At 37.6% G+C, this 20631-nt stretch overlaps 1 protein-coding gene across 1 annotated transcript in view; it reads right to left on the bottom strand.

Moving 5' to 3' along the window:
- The window catches only part of tspearb (thrombospondin-type laminin G domain and EAR repeats b), a 52679-nt gene that overhangs the window by 16516 nt on the left and 15532 nt on the right, over positions 1-20631 (bottom strand). Inside the window, exons 6-9 of the mRNA XM_088607343.1 lie at positions 18957-19088; positions 18462-18694; positions 8384-8570; positions 5382-5611 (exon numbers count right to left, since the gene is read on the bottom strand). Of these exons, the coding sequence (XP_088463469.1) occupies positions 5382-5611; positions 8384-8570; positions 18462-18694; positions 18957-19088 (782 nt within the window). The remainder of the gene's footprint in view (positions 1-5381; positions 5612-8383; positions 8571-18461; positions 18695-18956; positions 19089-20631) is intronic.

Raw genomic sequence — 20631 nt, 5'->3', positions numbered from 1 at the left:
AAAAGAAAGATACATTGAAAATAGTTGAGGCAAAGTTTCACCTTGATCAGGTTTCTTAAAATATTTTCCCTAGAATTTATGGAATGAAATGAATCACATTTATAATAAAAACCTGTTCCACCTGAGTTCATTTCAGCTCATTAAGCTCAGTCCACTTAGTTTTTACCTAGTTGGTTATTTTGATAACTCCCTACATATGACTAGCCTATTATTCCCTCATATAAGCAGATACATTTAGAAAATTGCTAGTGATAATTGTTCACTACTAGGGTTATGCCAAAGGTAATAGCGATGGTAAGTGGAACATACTATGTTCCGTTGTACATATTGTAATTTAACAAGTTTTCTTACCTAATTTTTAAAGAAATGAGAAAGGACAATTGAACCATCTCTCTCTCTCTCTCTCTCTCTCTCTCTCTCTCTCTCTCTCTCTCTCTCTCTCTCTCTCTCTCTCTCTCTCTCTCTCTCTCTCTCTCTCTCTCTCTCTCACTCACTCACACACACTCACACACTCACTCTAGTCAAGTATAGATCTCTTTTGTAAAACCAGCCACTGAAATACATACTGTAAGTAAATTAATTTAGTTATCAGTTACACTATGAATTTCAACTTGCAATGAAATGTTAGGATCAGTGCTTCACTAATACTGGATTCGCAGGTCTAACACATGTGAGGCCAGTTGTCTACAAGTGCAATAAGATTTGGTCAAATAAATTCCTAAATGTAAAGTAGACAAAATTGTTAAAGAGGATCAGCTATGGTGAAAAGGGCATTTGGTGAGCATTGATACACTTTGTGTGGCTATGTGAAACATAGGTAGCTGCCATTTTTTCTCCTCTTTCCATAAGCCTGGTCAGTACCTGGATGGAAAACCTCCTGGGAAAAACTAAGGTTGCTGCTGGAAGAGGTGTTAGTGGGGCCAGCAGGGGGCGCTCACCCTGCAGTCCATGTGGGTCCTAATGCCCCAGTATAGTGACGTGGACACTATACCGTAAAACAGGCGCCGTCCTTCAGATGAGACGTAAAACCGAGGTCCTGACTCTCTGTGGTCATTAAAAATCCCAGGGCGTTTCTCGAAAAGAGTAGGGGTGTAACCCCGGCATCCTGGCCAAATTTCCCATTGGTACTTACCAATCATGGCCTCCTAATAATCCCCATCTATGAATTGGCTTCATCACTCTGTTCTCCTCCCCACTGATAGCTGACGTGTGGTGAGTGTACTGGCACACTATGGCTGCCGTTGCATCATCCAGGTGGATGCTGCACATTGGTGGTGGAGGAGAGTTCCCATTTCCTAAAGCGTTAAAGCACTTTGAATAGAGTGTCCAGAGAAGTGCTATATAAGTGTAAGCTATTATTATTATTTGGTGTAAACACCATCGGCAGCACTTTCAGATGGTAAGATTAGGATTAGTAGGACTCAGGTCAGGACTATGACTGGGCCACTCAAAGACTTTGTTGTGATGGGTCCCCGTAAGAATTTAACCACTTTTGTATGGTCCATTGTAGAACAACTTTCCTCATAAGCAGTCTTCATACCAAAGTCATCTAAAGTGTTTGTTATGGGCACTTTGTTAAGGGCTATATGTACAGTATTTAACACATATTTGCTAAGAGGAGTAAAATACAGAATTATGTTGCAATTAATTGCAATAAATCATAACAAGTGATTTCTTTCAAGATGACATCTTGTACTGAGATTTCTAACTCTCAGAAGAAATAATGCTAGTACCAAATTTGTATTGAATTCTTTAAGTATAAGGCCCAGGTTCTGTCTCTCTTTTTTGTGGGTGGGGTAGGTTTGTCTGCACATAGGAAAATGTGATATTTTTTAACTGGATTTAGTAGGAGAGAGATCTAATTAACAGAGTTGTTAAACCAGAATTAAAACCAGCACTGATATTCTGCTTTTTCGTTCAAACCACCGGAAAACCCACAGCAGCACACCGGGATTCATTTGGAATCGTAGAGCATCTAAGTAAGTCTGAGGGCCCATGTCTTGAGCCTGACAAAGCTAGACATCGAACTAGACATAATGTAGGAATGGATAAACCTGACTCGCCCAAACTTGATTTGAATATTTTAGATGCAGTTAGTTTTGTCAGTAAAACGGTTGAAAAAGTCATCTTTTCCATGTGATCTGTGTCCGTCTAGATTCACCAGATTGGATAACAGAGACAGGTGAAAAAAGGTGGTCACTAGGATGCACCCAGAAGCTATGACCTGAACTAGACCGATTTAAGCAAAAAGAGATTAACCAGATTTTATTTTTCACCAGGATTTATATAGAGAGAGAAGGGAAGAAAGAAAGATCCTTGCAGGAAAAATATACAGTATATGACAGAATGTTTGTTTTTGTCATAGTCCTAAATAATTCTAATACATTATCAGTGCATAAGAGAAGCATGAATGGTAAAGGAAGATAAAATTAGAATTTTAATCTCTAGAAAATTTCTAGAAACAGTATGTCATGTTAATTCATGACTAAAATGTAGTATGCAAAAACTCAGTGGATTCACCTTGCTACAACTGAAGTGATACAATTATAGATATAAAGCCTCCCATTATCAGAAAAGCACTTTCTGGTGAAGGCTATAGCAAACAATACCATAAGCATGGGATGACAGGATTATATGCTAGTAATGTGGGAGGAAATTGGAGCACCTAGAGAATACTCAGTGCTCAGATACCTGCTTGTTTATTAGAATATGCTTTACATTCAAATGCTTAGGACAAATCAGCAAATGCCAGTCTCAGTTTATTTCTATACCAATAAACTAAACAAACTTTATGTAGATAGTTCTCTTGAAATAGGAAGGCCTCTGCCAGTATCTTGAAGTCTTTCCTTAGGGCTAAACATTTCTTGACTGGAAAATTTGGTTTTGATATTGTCTGACTGTTGTATTCACTCATTAAATTGTCAAGTAGAAATCAGGTTTTGCTCAGGGTTTGCATAACTTTTTATTAGTGCTAAAATCAAATGAAAAATATATTCTAGCAATAGTAAGAAAAGATTAATGTGTAATTTGTATCTTTATTATTTTGATTTCAGATTCTCTTTGCTTATATAGTAGCACCGGTTTCCTGAATAGCTTTATAGTTACATGTTTTTTAAAGGAAGGATTCACAATTAATTCCTTTACAGATTACAAAATTGCATTTGAGTTGTTTCCATTGTATTAGAATGTATATTAGCTAAACCATTTATCCTACCTTTTGAGAACAACAATGAGAATCACTATATTTGTAAGATTTTTTGTTTTGTTTTTTGTTGTTAGTTTACTTTTATTTCCTTTTGTATAAAAGCTTTATTTCAAAGCTGGAAATCCAGCAGTTCATTCTTTTCCAATTCTAATCATTTCTTTTGGGCAATATTACACTAAATTAGTTTAGCATACTTCTATATATGTTTGGTTAGTTTTTAAGTCAATTGTACAACTTGACTCATAAATTGCTTTTAATTTTATTGGGACTATTGTCAGTTTTTTTAAAAGAAAAATGAAGATCTAAAGTCTTAAACAGCCTTTAGCGACTTTTAAATAAATATCCTAATAATGATTAGTGTATTTTAATTAGGAAAAAAGGTGTAAAAACAAGGTGGTAGAAATTTCTTGGGAATAAGATTCTGTGTCATTTTAGTATTAATGTATTATTTAGTCAATATTTGGTATTAAAGAATTATTTAGTAATACATTACTGCATTTCTCATGTTAAAATTGTTCAGCTGTGTTTTTTATGTCATAGCACCATTTGCCATAGATAATTGCAAATGGCCACCTGAGTCTATATACAGTATTCAATCTTAAAACCTCCAGAAAAAACAAATGAGGTTTTTCCATAAGCTTCGGAAAATAAATAGGTGACAAAGCATTTTAAACTATACAGAAATGTTCTTTCTGGATCGGAAATTGTAGGAACGCCTACAGCTAACAATTTCTAAATCAGTTTTTTTTATGAAAGTGGCAATTATGGTATTAGAGGGCCCCTTTAGGGAATCAAGATTCCACTGACTATGGGACACACTGCATAACAGTTTTTACATTCAACAAACTTTTAAAAACAAAATGAGGTTTTGAGATTTGTACCAAAATGTCAATTGAAGCATCAATCTTAAGTAATTGCCTGTTAAGATGATATGTTTGTGTGTCAACTGCTTTACAGGCTCTATTGAAGAGATAATATTAACATCTATTTTTCCCATGGTTTTTCAGACAATAAGTGCAAACTGCTTCAAGTATCTACCCATATAGCCCTTAAAAGAGTCAAATGACTACATTCAGCATTAAGGTGTTCTAGTATCACACTAATAACGATTGTTAATCAGTCGTAAACTATGAATAATTTGTTATCAGTCTCAGAAATAAGCAGTTGTATGGGTGGAGATCAGATGCTAACTGTTATCTCAGACACGACCAAACTGACCTGTACAACCCTAGACAGGGATGTACAGTAGCCCACTGTGCTAGAAGGCACCCCTTTGCTTCCCCTTTGCTGTATAATGACTAATGAAAGTCAAAGAGAGGGCATTTTTATCATGCATTACAAGACCTGATCTATATGCATGTACTGCAAGTATAATAAAAATGAGGATAGTGTGTGTCCGAGACTCCTAACATTGAAATTTGGGTTACTATGCAGGTTATTGCACATACAAAATACAGTAAAGATACAGTACTGTACAATATAGTTTATGATAATGTGTATCGCACAAATGAGATCTTTAATCCACAGTACGTAATCTAAATCATATAATCTAACCTTATCCTACAGCAGAGGTCAAGCCTTGTCCTTCTACATGGTTTTAAGACAAATGTAAAAAGATAGAAATACTGCCAATTGCATTGTCACATCACTTCCAATTATCAGTTATCCAAAACATGGTCACAGTGGCCCTGTGCCTATGCCAGTAAGCATTGGGAGCAAGGCTGGATACACCCTGGACAGTACACCAGAACATCACAGGACACACACTGACACAAACAAACTCACATGATTTGATAGAAGCCAGTTAACCTACCAGCACGTCTTTGGAATGTTAATTGTGTTTGTGAGAGGAAAACCGGAGCACGTGGAGGAAACACATGCAAAAACAGGGAGAATACCATGCAGATAGTACCCCAGGAATTGAACCTGGGACCCAGCAGTACAATGCTGCTCCACCATGCCAGTCACGTTTTCAATATATTATCCATATTTCATATAGCTATATTTAACTATAGAACATATTGTACACTTACTATGAATGATTAATAAACAGGTCTCTGTTTAACATATGAAGCAAGCTGTTTCTAAAAGACCTTGTGTTGTATGATAAATGGAGAATACAGAAAAGGAATCAATTAAAAATAAATCATTCTTATATAAAAAGCTCTAAACTCACGGTAATCGACTGAAAATGTTGAAACTTCCCACCAAACCAGACATAAATTTTCGAATCTATGTGAGTAGATATCCCATTGAAGGTGTTTGCCACAGCCAGAAAGGAGAAAGGCCCGACAGTGAAAAACTCCCAGTCATAGGCTCCAGATGTAGAGATGGTCTGGTTGGCTTCGAAGAGCTGGGTAGCTGGGTTCCATTTATAAATGAGACTCTGTATGTTGTGATTGTCTCCTGCAAGGTAAAGTGTATACTGGAGCTGTAAAACAATTCACTCAATTTGCACACCTAGTAATTCTCATTAATTCCTTGAGTATTATTTCTGCACATACAGAAAAGCAAAAGAAAACAATGCATTTTAATTTCAATTTCATTTTAATTAGATTTATCCTCACAATACACTTTTGTTCACTCTGTCAGATGTTCCAACTCTACATATTGTATATTCATATACAGTGTATAATATAAATAAAATGTACATATTAATCTTAAGGACATAAGAATATGCAACTTTACACTGCTGAATTCTTTAGGAACAACAACCTTAAATTTTGAGAGGTCCCAGGGTATCTGACTCAACAACAAGGCTCTACATTCTGTTCTATGCATTGATTATCTTTCCCGTAAACTTCCCCTGAAGTTCTTATGCTCTGGTTTCTGACCCCACCAGAAAACCTTCTAGTAAAAATCTTCTTTTTTGAAGGTTAAACTTCAGGCTAATTTAATCTTGAATGTCATTTTATATACTGTATATATATATATTTATATATAATAGACGTTTTAAACTTACTTGAACTTTCCTTTTTTTTTCTTAATGTTTTTATTTTACTTTCATCTTAGGGCATAGATGGTCACAACTGACAAAAGTAACATTCAACCAAGGTCTACCTTTCAGAAACTGATCCTTAGAAACTAGGGTTTTGTTTATCATAAACAAGATTTGAGATCCCCATCACAATGTTTCTGCCTATATCTCTAAAAATCTTCCATAACACGCATGGAAATATATATTTAATATATTTCTATATTGTAATAGATAATAAAAATATGTTTCCTGTACTGGAAGACTAAGCTTCAGTTTAGTGTTGTAAATACAGTAATGCTTCTGTAAACCATCATTGAGATAAAGTACAAACCTATAGCTGGAGTTCACAAAATGTACATTCTGGTGAGAGTTGAATCATGTCAGATAATTCACAGGAAAGCACAGGACACAGAATACATGACTTCCAAAACCAATACTAGTCTGCATTTCTTTCTTGCCAATTTTCTGAAATTATCAGGGATATTCAATTTAAATTGTAAATGTTCAAAACACTATATCTTCTTTAAAGATTTCTACCATTAGGAAGACCTAATAAATGAATATTTAAGGCAGACATTTTGGGTGAGAATGTCACTTATGTGATCTAATTTAAATTTATGGGTTCTTACAGCTTCCCTGCCATTCTTTAGTGTTGTCTTTAGTGTTAAAACCAAACAATAGGATATCATATTTCCATTGAAAACAAAATGCAGAAAGTCATTTGCCTTTACCTCTTGATAATGTACTGGATGTTTTTATTTTAAAGATTTATTATTTCAGTGCTACAGTCTGGATTTGAAAGTAAGGCCTTGCTTTTGAAAATACTTTCATCGTTTCATAAGCCTGCTGTATATCCTCCAGCTCTGAGTCTGTCTGCTTCTCTCTCTCACACACATGCCTCCCTCACCCCACCCCCAACACCTCACACACCCCAGTCTCAGCTCCTGGTTCCCAGGCTGTCTGGGCAGGCAGTTGTTGGAACAGGTTTGCGTTTGGCTGGCGCTGTGCCAACCCTTTGCAGGTGCACAGACTGTGCTTCTGGGCTGTAAGATCCCATGAAGGCTCTTTATGTCATCTTTGTTCTTTGATCAACAAAAAGATGCATTTTTAACTCCCCAGACAGAAGATGAGCACTATACACATGGAAGGGGCTGAGAAGTGGAAAAATGAGGAATCAAAGCTTAAACACAAATGGCACATACTGTACTAATAATGGTTAGGCTTTTACCTTAGTTGATGGCTCGTTATCAGACATGAAAAAGGCTGTACTATATTTTCTTGATATGCAATGCATTTATGTGTCACTTTTGTAGACATTTGCAACAAGTGTTGGATCTACTTATACAAAAGCTTTACAGGCTAAACTGTATATCATGTTTACTATTTCAATCTTCATTGCTTTAAAATCCTACTTTCTGTGTTTTCTATAATCTTTTTCTCACTGTTTTTCTGCCATATTAACTGCAGTAGATAATATTAACTCATTCACTGACTTAAAAACATGTGTTCTGGAGTAACTCATATGCTTAACTAATTTAATACGCTAGACACAATGTACATTGCATCACAATAAATTATTAAGTTTTATGTGTGAATTATCCTACATTAAAACAACAGTAATCTAAATGAGAATACCTTGGATGTAATGTGTAGTAAAATAGTGTTTATGTTCTGTGATTATACGTTATATCTTTGGTCTGCCATATGTTACGATTAAACACAGACTCAAACTATAGATCATTATAATTTGTTACAGTGATGACAATAATACAGGGATTACTCTAGTACTTTTATTTTTACTCTGGGATTATTTTCCAAAATAATGTCTTCCATATTTATAAAATGGTTTGCACTTTTGTCCACACCTGCAATCAACTCTATGAATCCTAATTTATAGTAATGAGATGTGAATTTCCTACAAATGTGTACTCTACTTTTTATAAATAAAATGCAGAGGAATTCCAAAAAGGCAGTGTACTGACCTTTATTCACATCTTTGAGCAATACTTTGACAGCTCCCACCTAGTCAGGGGATACGCAAAAATAACATTTTCCTTTTTGTTTTCTCTATGTTGTTTGTGATACATGTGCTTATGGTAAATGGCAGCTCATTCTTGGGAGACAGTGTGAATACCTATGTCAGAAAAGCTTGTGAAAGTAGCTTTTGTCAGAAAACAAGCTGTAATGACAGGACTCAGTACCTTGTATGTGATTTGCCACAGCAAGAAAGGTCTCCCCTTCAATGTGAAAGGCCTCCCAGTCTCTGGCACCGTGGGTCTCCAGGGTCTGGTACAGAATGAACTTCAGCTTCCTTTGGCTCCATGTGTAAATCACTGAGTGCTCCTGGTTCCTTTCATTCTTCTTGAAGTTGGCAATAACTAAGAAAACCTACCCCGAACCAGAGAAAAAAAAACGACTTTTAAACCTGCCGATTGCAATATTTAATTTAAATACTTTAATTTATATTTAATATAAAACGTCTCTGAATATTTTTTTTCTTCAAAATATCACATTAATGAATTCATCCGTTCGTTATTAGCAAATCACATATTTCTATTAAGGACTGAAGCAACCCTGTGTCTATCCTGGAATCATAAGACCAAACTGGGACTACTTTACATCCAACATGCAATTACAGTCCTTTATAGCAAGCAAGCCTTTGAAAGGTTGAAGAAAACTGAAGCACACACATTAACAGTGGGAGAAGATTCAAACTACACACAGAAGGCTCCCCAATCGAGAATCCAACCCAGAATCTAAGGGCTGTGAGGCAGCAGCACCAACTGTTCTGCTACCTTGTAATAAATATAAATATAATTTATTAATTTGGAGGACAGGATATTTGAAATAAGGTCAACTGTATTTTTATTTGTTTGAGAAAGCAGCATTGTTTCAGATTTTGTCAAAAGTCAAGATACTTCTTCAAGGTTTATGGTTAATCTGGGTGTGGGTAAAATGTTTATCTTGCTTTCAGCTAAATAGTTCTAATAAGAAGTAAGCTCTGCAACCTTTAAGGCCAAACATGTTTATTTAGCCTTTGCAAAATCAAAAGAGGAGCCCTTGCATAATTTATACAGATTGAAATACCAAAAAAATAGTCAAAGAAAGATTTAATAGCAAAAACATGTCCTCTGCATGAAGTGGGTAAGAGATACGATCAATTCTGTGCTCCCAAGCAGCTCAAGCAGTAAAGGTAGTCATCCAAACCAAAGGTTTTAGTGCCCAGACTGAAGCCTGACCACCTGTGACCAATATTCCCCTGGTGGAAGCACAGTTACCAAGTTGGTTAACAATTAGCAAATAGAAGGCAGGATGAAAAGAAATTAATTCCAAAAGAAATTAAAATATTTTTTATGACATGTGATGAAGTAATTGTCATTATATGAAAAGCAAATAATGCAGAAAATGATACATGATACATCAAACCAGTTAACTTGAAACTACAATAGATCTCACAGACAAAATTGGGGTGTGGGATAACAGGTGTCAAGGACTATGATTACTTTAAATTTGCATTGAATGGCCAGTGCCTCCCTAAGGATAGATACATTTCTCTCCTTGTCCTTTGAGCTTCCCATTGATCAAACGTCCTCCTTGCTCATTAATTACCGTCTCACAATCCCACAGTTCAGAGTTCGACATGTGGGATTGTGAAACAGGTCTCACTGTGGGCCTCAGAGAGAGAGAGGGCTCTAGAACAGGGTACAAATACAGAATGCGTTGTTACACCCGGTCATCTTCATGCAACCTGTTGAGCCCCAAGCAGTTAGCTCTGCCCACTGCCCAAGACATCAAAGGAAGACTTCCACCCCCCTGAGAATGTATCAGCAGTTGTATCAGCAGAAACCCCAGTTGTAAGTAGAGAGGGACAGAAGAAATTGGAAGACACATTTGTATTCCAGTTTGTACCGAAGGCACTTATGAGAGGATTCCGACACCAGGGACTCTACAAAGAGCAGCAGAAGGAAGAAGGAAGGCCCCAGCATTGTCTTCCTGCCCCAATACTCAAAAGCTGGACTCAGAAAAAAAGTGTAGGGGTGGGTGTAAGGGACCAACATCATTCAGGACAGCCACTACTGGAAAAGATGCCTAAAAATAGACAGTTTATTTCATTGTGGCAGAAGGAGACATGCCATGTCACCAACTGGATCGTTCTTTGGAGAACGACACTGCTGCACTGCTCATTCGAGACATTGGGGTTTTGTAAACTGGGTTCCATGCATGGGGTTCTTGTGCTGGTTTGTGAGTGTGTATCCCTTGTGAGTAATTTGTCTTATGTGTTCTTGTGTCTTGGGTGGCGGTTAGAAAAAAGTGTTGTTATTTTATAAAGTGTTGTTATTTTATAAAGCAATGTGTGATGGGTTGATTGACAGTCAGTAATAAATAGAGTATTATGTACTGTAGGTTGACTGACTTGCCTGGTCCAGTGACAGAACATCATCATACCTGGTTACCTATTGTAGGGGAAAAGGACCATAGCACCTTCATAATTGTTCAATAATGGGTAGCATAGTCGGCTACAAAAGTTTAAATTATCCTGTATTTAGGCGTCACCATAAATGCCATAACCATACCAAAATAAACTTAATTTAAGGATACTTCAAACTTCAATATATTCAGTACATTTTCATATTCATCTGTCTTGTTAATGAAAAAAGAAAATAACTAAATATATCTTGTGGCAGTGTGAGGTTATCAATCACCACAGCCAAGTTCTTAATTACTTTCTAGCATGAGAAAGCAATGTGTTCTACACAACGAAGAGGTTCAAAACAGATGTCATACTGACCTTTATGTACAGAGTAAAGTTTAAGTGAAGTCCACACTTCAAATTTGTGGTTTCAAACCTAGTTTTGCGGAATTCCAGTGTCTTCTGTTTTTTGCTGGAACTTCTTATTAAATTAGACCTTTTCAACCTCAGTTGAAGTCTTTTTTAAAACATTGTTATGGGTGTGCTTTTTCAAAGAATCTTGGTGAACAGAGTTCCACCTTTTCAGTCCTTGGCTAGTTCTTTAAGTGATTTCTGCCTGTTTTGTCTGAACAGCTCTCCAAAGGTTCCCAATTAGTAATGTCAATACACACAGTAAGTGGGAATGACACTATATCAAACCCATCCAGCATAAGAAACACTACTTTGTATTCCACCATCATATTATATATATATAAAAAGTCTACAACTGTTATAATACATTCAGCACTGATTATACTTTGAAACAAGTCCAGGCTAGTGTGACTGATATGTATGTCATTATACCAAAAATAAACTATGTAAATAAACTATGTCTAAATTTATTAAACTTCTCTAAATTTTAAATAGTTCTGGTCAGTTTCAAAATAGAATACTCAACAAATACAAATTTACCTGCGAAAGGTAATGGTGATATGTCGTGAGATTTGTTGCCTGTTTATGATATAATCTTAGAAACTTTAATACTAAATGTGTTATACTTCCTGGTGATAGTTGACAACAATCTTTGTAAAAAACAAAAAATAAGTTTGCTTGGAAACAACCATTTATTTTACTTACCTAGGCAAAGCTTATTAAACCATGCAAACACTATATAAAATATACATAAAAGTATTTGAAAACAAATACTTTTAAATGATATTTAGAAAGATTTCATGATGATTCAGCTCTCAAAAGATATAGCACTACAAAGAGAGGTTCTGCTATCCATAATGGAGTTCCAATCTGTTGAAATAAAAGTATTTCTTTTTTATGTGCATAAACAAACCATACATACTGTTATAGGTGTTCTACTTTGAATAGCCAGAAAGCAGTCACCACACTAAGACAGAGTTGCCAGCATTTAAAACTACTATAACTGGGAGCCTGAAGCCAATACAGCTTCTTTCAAATGCAACATATATGTTATTCTTTTTTCTTGAACTAATGCAAAATACAAGTGATGTCTAATGTTTTGAAAGCCTCAAAATTTCCACTTGAAACAGTCAAAAACAAACAAGATAATACGTTAAGGATGTAAGGATGATAATACGTTAAGGATGTATAACTCAGAACTTAAAGGCCTGACAACTAGTGCTCACTCTAATTAAATAAAATAATGCTAGAAGAAAAACACTTTATTGATATGACATCATAAAAAAGTAAACTCACTCCTACAATTTTCAAGTATGAACGATTATTTTCTCAACCTCAAGTTTCAACCCACCACCCCCATCTACCACATCAAAGATTTTCATCTCTGTTAACTAAAAGATGTTCCCAAAGGTTAGCTATTGAAATCGCACAACAGAAATTCTATGTTTAGATTTCTGTTATGTCGCAGTTGTAATTAGCATGAGATTTACCTGTGCTTGTTTAAATCTAAGAACTTACGTAAGCAAGAAAACATCTCATAAATCACACAGTGAATTGTGTTATCAATAATGACACCCTCCTTGATAGTATTATTGACCCATCTGGCTTCTGTTTTACAAACAAATAATACAGAATTATTCACAAAACTGTGAACCTCCACTATTCAAATGCAGTAGTTTTATAAAGGGGCGGGGCAAATACATGGTCGACATGGCTGTCAGAAACAAGTTTCTCTCCAAGCATTCTTGCAGTCATGCATGTTTATAATTTCAATATTAGGTTGAGTTATTAAGAGCATATGAGCCAGGACACCTGAAGAGCTATTCTTTCACAGTGCTTTTGCTGTGTGTTGGAATTTAAAATCAGGGGATACATCTGAACGTGGGAGTCTAATCATAAGAAATTCCTCTGTTCTCTCCCAGTAACAGAAGTTTTGTTCTTTTTCCTTCTAGAACTTAAGCAAGCTGAGCTGTGCAGTACTTCATTTAAGTTTTGATGGGAGAGTGACAGCAGGTAATTTCTGAGGAAGTCTAGACATGCTGAGCTAATTACTCAGAAAAACTCCTGAAAATAACTGCCACATCTGCAATGTAAAATCTATCTCAAACGTCTTTAAAGCTACAAAACTCCAGCTTGTAATGTGGGCTGAACTGAAATCTTGACTTTAAGCTAAATTGTGGTCAGTGACTGGGTGACTGGGGCTGTAATCAAGTGGCTTTTTTGCTGTCAAAGAACTGTCTCAGTGTATGACCTGAGCTGATTTTACATTAGCACAAACCCTTTGCTTTGGTTTGTGGTAAACCCAGACATCTCCGCCAGTCCTGTGTGCCTGAACTCCTGTGCTGTTTGTTTCTCTAATCTTTCTTGTGGTTGCTTTCAGAATCTCCCATCACCTGCAACCCAGTGGCATTTTCCTGTTGCGGGCTAGCTTTGCGTGCTGCAAACAGGGTTGGGGTTGTTTCATTGCTTGCAGCTGATGTTAGAGGTAAGGCAATGATGTACTGTAGCACCCCTCCCATGAGCTTCATCCACTTGGACTTTAAGCTGGAAGCACACATTAACCCTTCCCATTTACTCCTTTTTAATTCTGTCTCTCCCAGCGTCACTGTTTGCAAAACAAAACACCTCCATGCCAACATCAAAGTGCACCTGTTTGCAAAGGTTGAACGAGGGCCTTAAGATGAAGTGCACCAAAAAAAGAAAACCTCATGAAAGTAAAAATTATTAAATAAATATAAATAAAAAAGATATAGAAATGGCTCTGAAAATATACATCTAAAGTGGCCATAACATTTTCCAAAGTGGGATTAAAGAAAAATATGAGGTTTCTTCTTTTGTACAGTTGTTGGAAATACCTTACAGTGCTAATAAGTATTAAAGCGTGAAATGTTTGGGGTAGAAGGGCATAAATACCTGAAAATACATGAGTGGGTTGTTTGTCACATCACATATGACAATCTTAATTTACAGTAGGAGGTTACCAGCACTATTCAGCCTCTCTGAAGTAGTCTAAATTAGACTCATAGTCTGTTATTAAGTACTATGAGAGAGCTTAATTTTTGTGCACTGCAGTATTGAATAGTGTTGGTTGACCATCGTGTTTGATGATGTCAATCGTTGTACAACCTTCTTTGATGGGCCCAGATGTGGCTGGTTAACCCAATTCGACTGACGCATACTTGGGGGCAGTGTGGGCACGGGAATGACACTGCTGCTGCTAGAGCTGATGCTGAGACCTTCCTGCGTTCCCTGGCACTGGCAACACGTTCTGCTGGCTTCAAAGTCAGAGAATGCCCTATTTGTTAGAGCATGCCAACCTGCCCTGTCTTGACAAAGGGCTCCAGTTCCTTGGCAGAGATCCCACACTGCTTCTGGTTCTCCTTGATACAATCCTTGAAGTGTTTTTTGGGATGCCCTAGGTTTCTGCTGCCCTACACAAGCACTACATAGAGCATCTGGCGCGGCATGCGGGAGCTATCCATCCTGATGACATGGCCTGTCCATTTTAGCTGTGCTTTGAGAATCATGGCCTCAGTGCTGACTAGGCCAGCCCTGTCCAGAACTTCTAGGTTCATCACTATGTCCTGCCACTTAATGTTCATGATTGACCTCAGGGATCTCATGTGGAAGCGTTCAAGCTGCTTGATGTGTTTCTGATATAGCGTCCAGGTTTAACAACCGTACAGAAGGCTCGTGAGAACGCTTCATATACCTTGATTTTAGTTGACAGCTTGATGTTCCTATGGTTCATCACATGAGATTGCAGGCGACCAAGCGATTGGCTGGCTTTGCTGATTTGAGTCGTTATCTCCTGGTCAAGAGAACAATCGGAATAGAGCATGCTCCCTAAGTAATTAAACTGACGCCTTCAATGCTGATGCTTGGTGAAGGAGCCAATGTGACTGGAGCTGGTTGGTTCAGGACTTCGGTCTTGTTGAGACTGATCATAAGGCCAAAGAGTCTGGAGGCTTGGGCGAACCTGTCTACAATGACTTGGAAATCAGACTCTGTGTGACCAATGAGTCATCAGCAAACAAAGCCACCAAGACAAGTCTCTCGATGGTTCTGGTCCTGGCATTTAAGCTCCAGATGTCAAAGAGCCATCCAGTCTGTATCTTAGATATACTCCTCTATCATTGTTGTGTGGGTTGTGGTTCAGGACGCATGCAAAGAATAGATTGAACAGGACAGGGGCAAGGACGCAACTCTGTTTTACACCATTAGAGATTCCGAATGGGGAAGAAGAGTCACCACTGAAATGGACAAGGCCATTCGAAAACCTTCATCTAATCGATCCATGTGTTGTTCGATGCATTTTTCTTGGATCTGTCTCTTCGAGAAGACCATATCGATGGTTCTGTGGCCTGGTCTGAAGCCACTCTGTGCCTCTGGTAGCATTTTCTCAGTTGCTACGCAAACCAGGCAATCGAGAATAACCCTTGCAAGGATCTTACCGGCAATAGAGAGGAGAGAGATACCTCTGTAGTTGCCACAGTCACTTTTGCTGCCTTTGTTTTTTGAACAAGGGATCAACAGTAGCGTCTCCAAAGTCTTGCGGCATACTCTTCCTCCCAGATGCTGGTCAGGATATTGTGGAATGTTGCCAGAGTTTCACAGCCGGCTGCCTTGAAGAGTTCGCCAAGGATCCCATCCATGCCATGAGCCTTGCCTGGTCTGGCTTGGTTGATCGCTCTCTTGACCTTATCCAGAGTAGGAGGCAAGTCAAGGTGGTCCAGAGAAGGCTTCTGTGGGATTGGTTCTAGGACTGCGTAGTCAACAGTGGAGGACACATTCAGGAGGTGTGAGAAGTGCTCCCTCCAGGACATGATGATGCTTCCTTTCTCTTTTAGCAAAGTGGTGCCATCAGAGGTGAACAGCGGAGTAATGCTGGGCTTTGGGGTCCGTAGATATTTTTCAGTGAACTGAAGAACTCCCACCAGCTGTCTCACATTTTGCGTAGATCTTTCTGAGCTTTGCTCCTGAGGTATTTAAAGTGGTCTCTTTTAGAAGCACAGGTAACGTCGTTCTGCCATTCTATAAAGGGGTTGTGCTTCTCAGCCAGAAGCTTGCTGATCTCTTAATTGTTTTCGTCAAACCAGTCCTGTTGAACCCGCTGTTTGTGTCCAAGGACAGTCTCTGCAGACTCTGATACCAGCTGTTTTAACTGATTCCATTTTTCAGCTGGGTCTCCAGCCAATGGTCCATGATCAAATAGTGCATCAACAAGGTGTGACTGGTACTTCTCCCTCGTGAGTGGGTTGTTCAGCTTCCCAGTGTTGAACTTGGTCTGGATGAGCTTTGGTTTCCTGCAGTGCACTGGGGCGAAGATTGAGGACAGACCTGACCAGTCTGTGATCTGTCCAATACTCGGCACCTCTCATGGCTCTGGTGATTTTCACGTCATGAATGTCTCAACTGCTGACGATGACATAATCAATAAGGTGCCAGTAAGGTGGACCTGGGGTGCATCCAAGTGGTCTTATACTTGTTAGCGAATCTGAAGAGTGTATTGGTGATAGCCAGGGTATTTTTAGGACACATGGTCAGCAGGAGGAGCCCATTACTGTTCATCTTCCCGAGTTCCTGAGAGCCTAGCACACCTTCCAACCTTTGCAGTTGCTCCCCACTCTGGCATTAAAATTGTATAGTAGGATGAGCTTGTCGTTTGCAGGAGTGGACTTTACTAGTGCATCTAGGCTTTCGTAGAAAAGCTCCTTTTGATCATCACAACTGGTTAGTGTAGGAGCGCAGGCACTAATAATGGTCAGATGTCTCGACCAGGAGAGAGGGAAGCAAAGTATCATAAGGCATTCGTTAACACCGATAGGGAGATAGGGATGAGTGCGTTGTGGATAGCAAACCCAACTCCATGAATGCTCTCCTCGTTCTCAGCTTTCCCTTTCCAGAAGAATGTATAGCCTTCTCTTGGTTCACAGATGGATCCTTTCCAGGCAAATCATGTCTCACTGAGGGAAGCAATGTTGATTCTGTACCACACCAGTTCTCGGGCAATGAATGCGGTCCTTCTCTCAGGCCTGACAGCATCATCTCTGTCCAGAAGGGTGCGTACATTCCACGCATCGAGTGTAAGTTTCATTTTTCTTTGTTTTCGACCACAGAAGGGGTTAACTGCCAGCTGCGGCCAGCTGGCCAGTTAATTGTTAGGGCAACCAATGTATAGGACACCTTTTCTTGTACCCTCCCTTACTAGGGTGAGCGGTGCTGGTCCTAAATAGGGCTGCTCAGTTGCCTGGGATGCTGCCGGACTTCACTGCTGCCCTAGGTCAATGGAGAACCTACATGCAGGTTTGGGACTACGACTACCAGTAGTAACCTCTACCTGTCGCTCCACCTCGCCCCTATCGCTGCAGGACTTGAGAAGAGTTGCACAAAATCTGTGCGTTAGTTTGTTTAAGGTGAAGATGCTGAGTAGTAGAACCATTGAGTAGTAGAACCACTTAAAATGAAATGTACTATATTTTGTGTTTATATTTTGTTATACTGAAAACCATGATCTGCTTGTAATGTTACTGGCATTAGACTATTTTGTCAAGCTTTTTTTACCTATGCACCTTCTCTGCTTTTTAAATAGTAGTTATATTAGGTGCAAAAATGAAAAACAGGTGTAGTCAAACTGTAATTATTATAAAATTAAGCATTATTATTTAAAACCTTGTATTTTGTTTTAATTGCATTCTTTTTGGACATGTCCCTTTTCATTTTGAAGTTCTTTGCCACATTTATTGTAGGGGGAAAAGTTTTTATAAAAAATATCTCGATTTCCAAATTAAAAAAAAAATCAGAGCTATACTGATTTGAATCCACAAGATATGACCAATATATATTTTCACCATTATTTTTTTTATTTCCTTGGTAATTATGAGTAGTTATACTGAACACGTGGTTGGAAAGTGGTGTTGGGTTACAACAAAGTAAGAACACTCAAAAAATGTTGTATTGCATTTCATTATGTACTGTAAGTGAATAATGCTAGTTATGTAAGAATACAAGTTATTTGTTTCTTCAAAGTCTGAATCAAAACTAAATCAAAACTAAGTAGATTTGTGGACCTTTACACGTAGAGGTGATGTTCATTTGGAAAAATGTGGCAATAGTTCTATTTATTGTTTTGGTTTTGTGCAATTTTATATTTCCTATTACAAACAAAACTGCATCTGTGTTTTCTAATTATTAGTTTTATACCAACAAGGGGATTAAAAATATATTTCCAGGCACAAACTGTTGACCCTTTGAGGATAAGGAATAATTAGCTTCCTCATCCAAAAGAAGACTTACTGAAGAAGATGCCTGAGCAGCACAGAAGGTAGCACACTAAGCAGGACACAAATCATGCACAATATTCATGATACATGCAGCCAACAAGGGAAGCACAAGGAAAAATCCTTTAAATCACTTTAAATCACATTTATAAAATTTCACTGAAGTAGAAGGCTTACCTTGTCATCAACAGTAAAATGTTTCCAGGCTTGTGCTTCATATGTTGTAATGTATTGGTAGGGTTCAAACTTGCCATTAGTCCATTTATAGATCCCAGAACCTGGATAGTGCTTCCGATTGGCTGTTGCTACAAACAGTCCTACCGATGGGATTTCAAACACCTCGATATCAAGGGTTTCAGAATTGGTGTATAGATCCTGATAATCCTCCACATAGTCCAATCTCTCTTTTTCTGTGTAAAAAAAAAGATAATTTGGCAAGAGCTGTTATGACCTACAGTAGCTTAGAAAAGGAAAACAACTGACTTCCTCATACTCTTTACACTCCAGGTGACATTGTGAAAATTGTCAAATTCATCCGTGACCTCAAATTGAGGTGATTTATTACATTTTCTATGGTTCCCCAATGTGTCTGCTCGAGACTGTGATTTTTGTCTGGAGGTTAACAGAATAGATTATGTTTGTGGAATTAATAATGAAGACGTTCTTCCAAACCTTGAAACATGGCGATCCAGTCCCGGCTGTCACACGTGTAGAGTCCTCTCTTGAGAGTGTCAAACCACAGCTGGCCTATTTCCGTCTTTGTGCAAGGCGGACGAGACCCCACAGTTACTCGCAATTCAGCTTCTGATTCCACCATGGTGGGAGAATGACATTATATTCGTATTAGCATAACTGCTGGTAAGATTGGTGTGCAACTTTCCATGCATTTGAAAAATACGTTTGTATGTTCAACAAGAGATTTTATTTTATTTGTATCACGCTATAACTGTAAGATTTTCATTTCTGAAAAAAAAAAATCTATTCTGTTATGTTTTTGCTTCAGCCTCATTTAGCATGAATTTTGGTGGCACTGAATCACACATTTGTCCGCTGTGCCAAATGTAACAATCAAAAGCACTAGGCTTTCTTCCCACGAATCTAATGTCAGAATTCACTCTAGAACCGGTAGTATCAGTTATCCAAACTAAGCACAACTGTTAGGAGCTCTAGGACAGGTTGATGCACTGCTTATCATTGTCCTCTATAATTATCAGAAATAAATAACAGTTTGATGGCAACAGATTATTTTGTTATTTTTGCTAGCATAAATTAGTTGGTAAGCAAAATATTATAGTCCTGGAATTCAGGTACCTGAATAGTTTCATAATGCTTTAAATTACCAGATCAGTATCTTTTTTTTTCAATTAACACAAGGAATAGTATTTCTGTCACTGTCTGTCTGCCTGAGGAGATACATTGCAGTTTCATCTTCTACCTTTAATCTCTAACCTGTCCGTGAGGCATGGATTTTAATACAGCTTTTTCCTTGTAATATTTGTTTTCTACCAGGATGTTTATATGTTTATAAGAAAATTACTTATATAAAAACATACAGAGTGAACTGGGATTTTTCACATACTCTAACCTGACAGTAATCCAGTTGCTTTTCTTACTATTATTAATCATTTCATCCACTCTCAGTGCCTTTCAGTACCAAGATTTTTATTTCTGAACAGCCTAGCTGAAAACGTGATGAAACAAACAACTAGGCTTTGTTAGATAAAATAATAGAATTAAGCTAGACATTGAAATCACAGTCTATTATTTGCCGCAGCATCTTAAAAATAAACTATTTTAACAAGTTTATTTAGAGGCACATTCTGGCCCAGTTTCTGATTTACACCTTGTCTGCAGCAGCTGTTGATGTTAAATCACCAAATTAGAATTCTGCAAGAAATAACATATCAGAGAACCTGTTTTTCCAAATAACTGAGAAGTGCAAAACCACAATAAAACACAGTGAATAATGTTATTTCTAAGGTACCTAAAGAGGTTAATCTTTAATGACAGATTGCAGCGTCTCAGTAGATAAATAGACTTGCCTAAAAAAGTGTCCTATTCTAATGTTTTTTTTCACTCAGAAAAGAAATGTATCGAATACAAAGAGAAAATAAAGCACACCCTTGTACAAAAATATATACGTTCTATAGAAAGTATGAATTATCTTTTCATCAAATTGATTCTTGTATGTGATTGTAGTCAACTGATACTGGGCCTTTTCTATTGGTTTAAAATTATTTTCTTACTTTGAATTTTGATTATTAATTTTCTGCTTGAATGTTTCCTATTAAACTTTCAGTTGCTTAGGAATCAGTCTGCATTCACACAGAATGCTAAAAATACATGA

This window comes from Lepisosteus platostomus, chromosome 14, assembly GCF_059453375.1.
Source record: "Lepisosteus platostomus isolate fLepPlt1 chromosome 14, fLepPlt1.hap1, whole genome shotgun sequence".
In the NCBI taxonomy this organism is placed as follows: Eukaryota; Metazoa; Chordata; class Actinopteri; order Semionotiformes; family Lepisosteidae; genus Lepisosteus; species Lepisosteus platostomus.
This window is presented reverse-complemented; position numbering and strand designations above follow the sequence as displayed.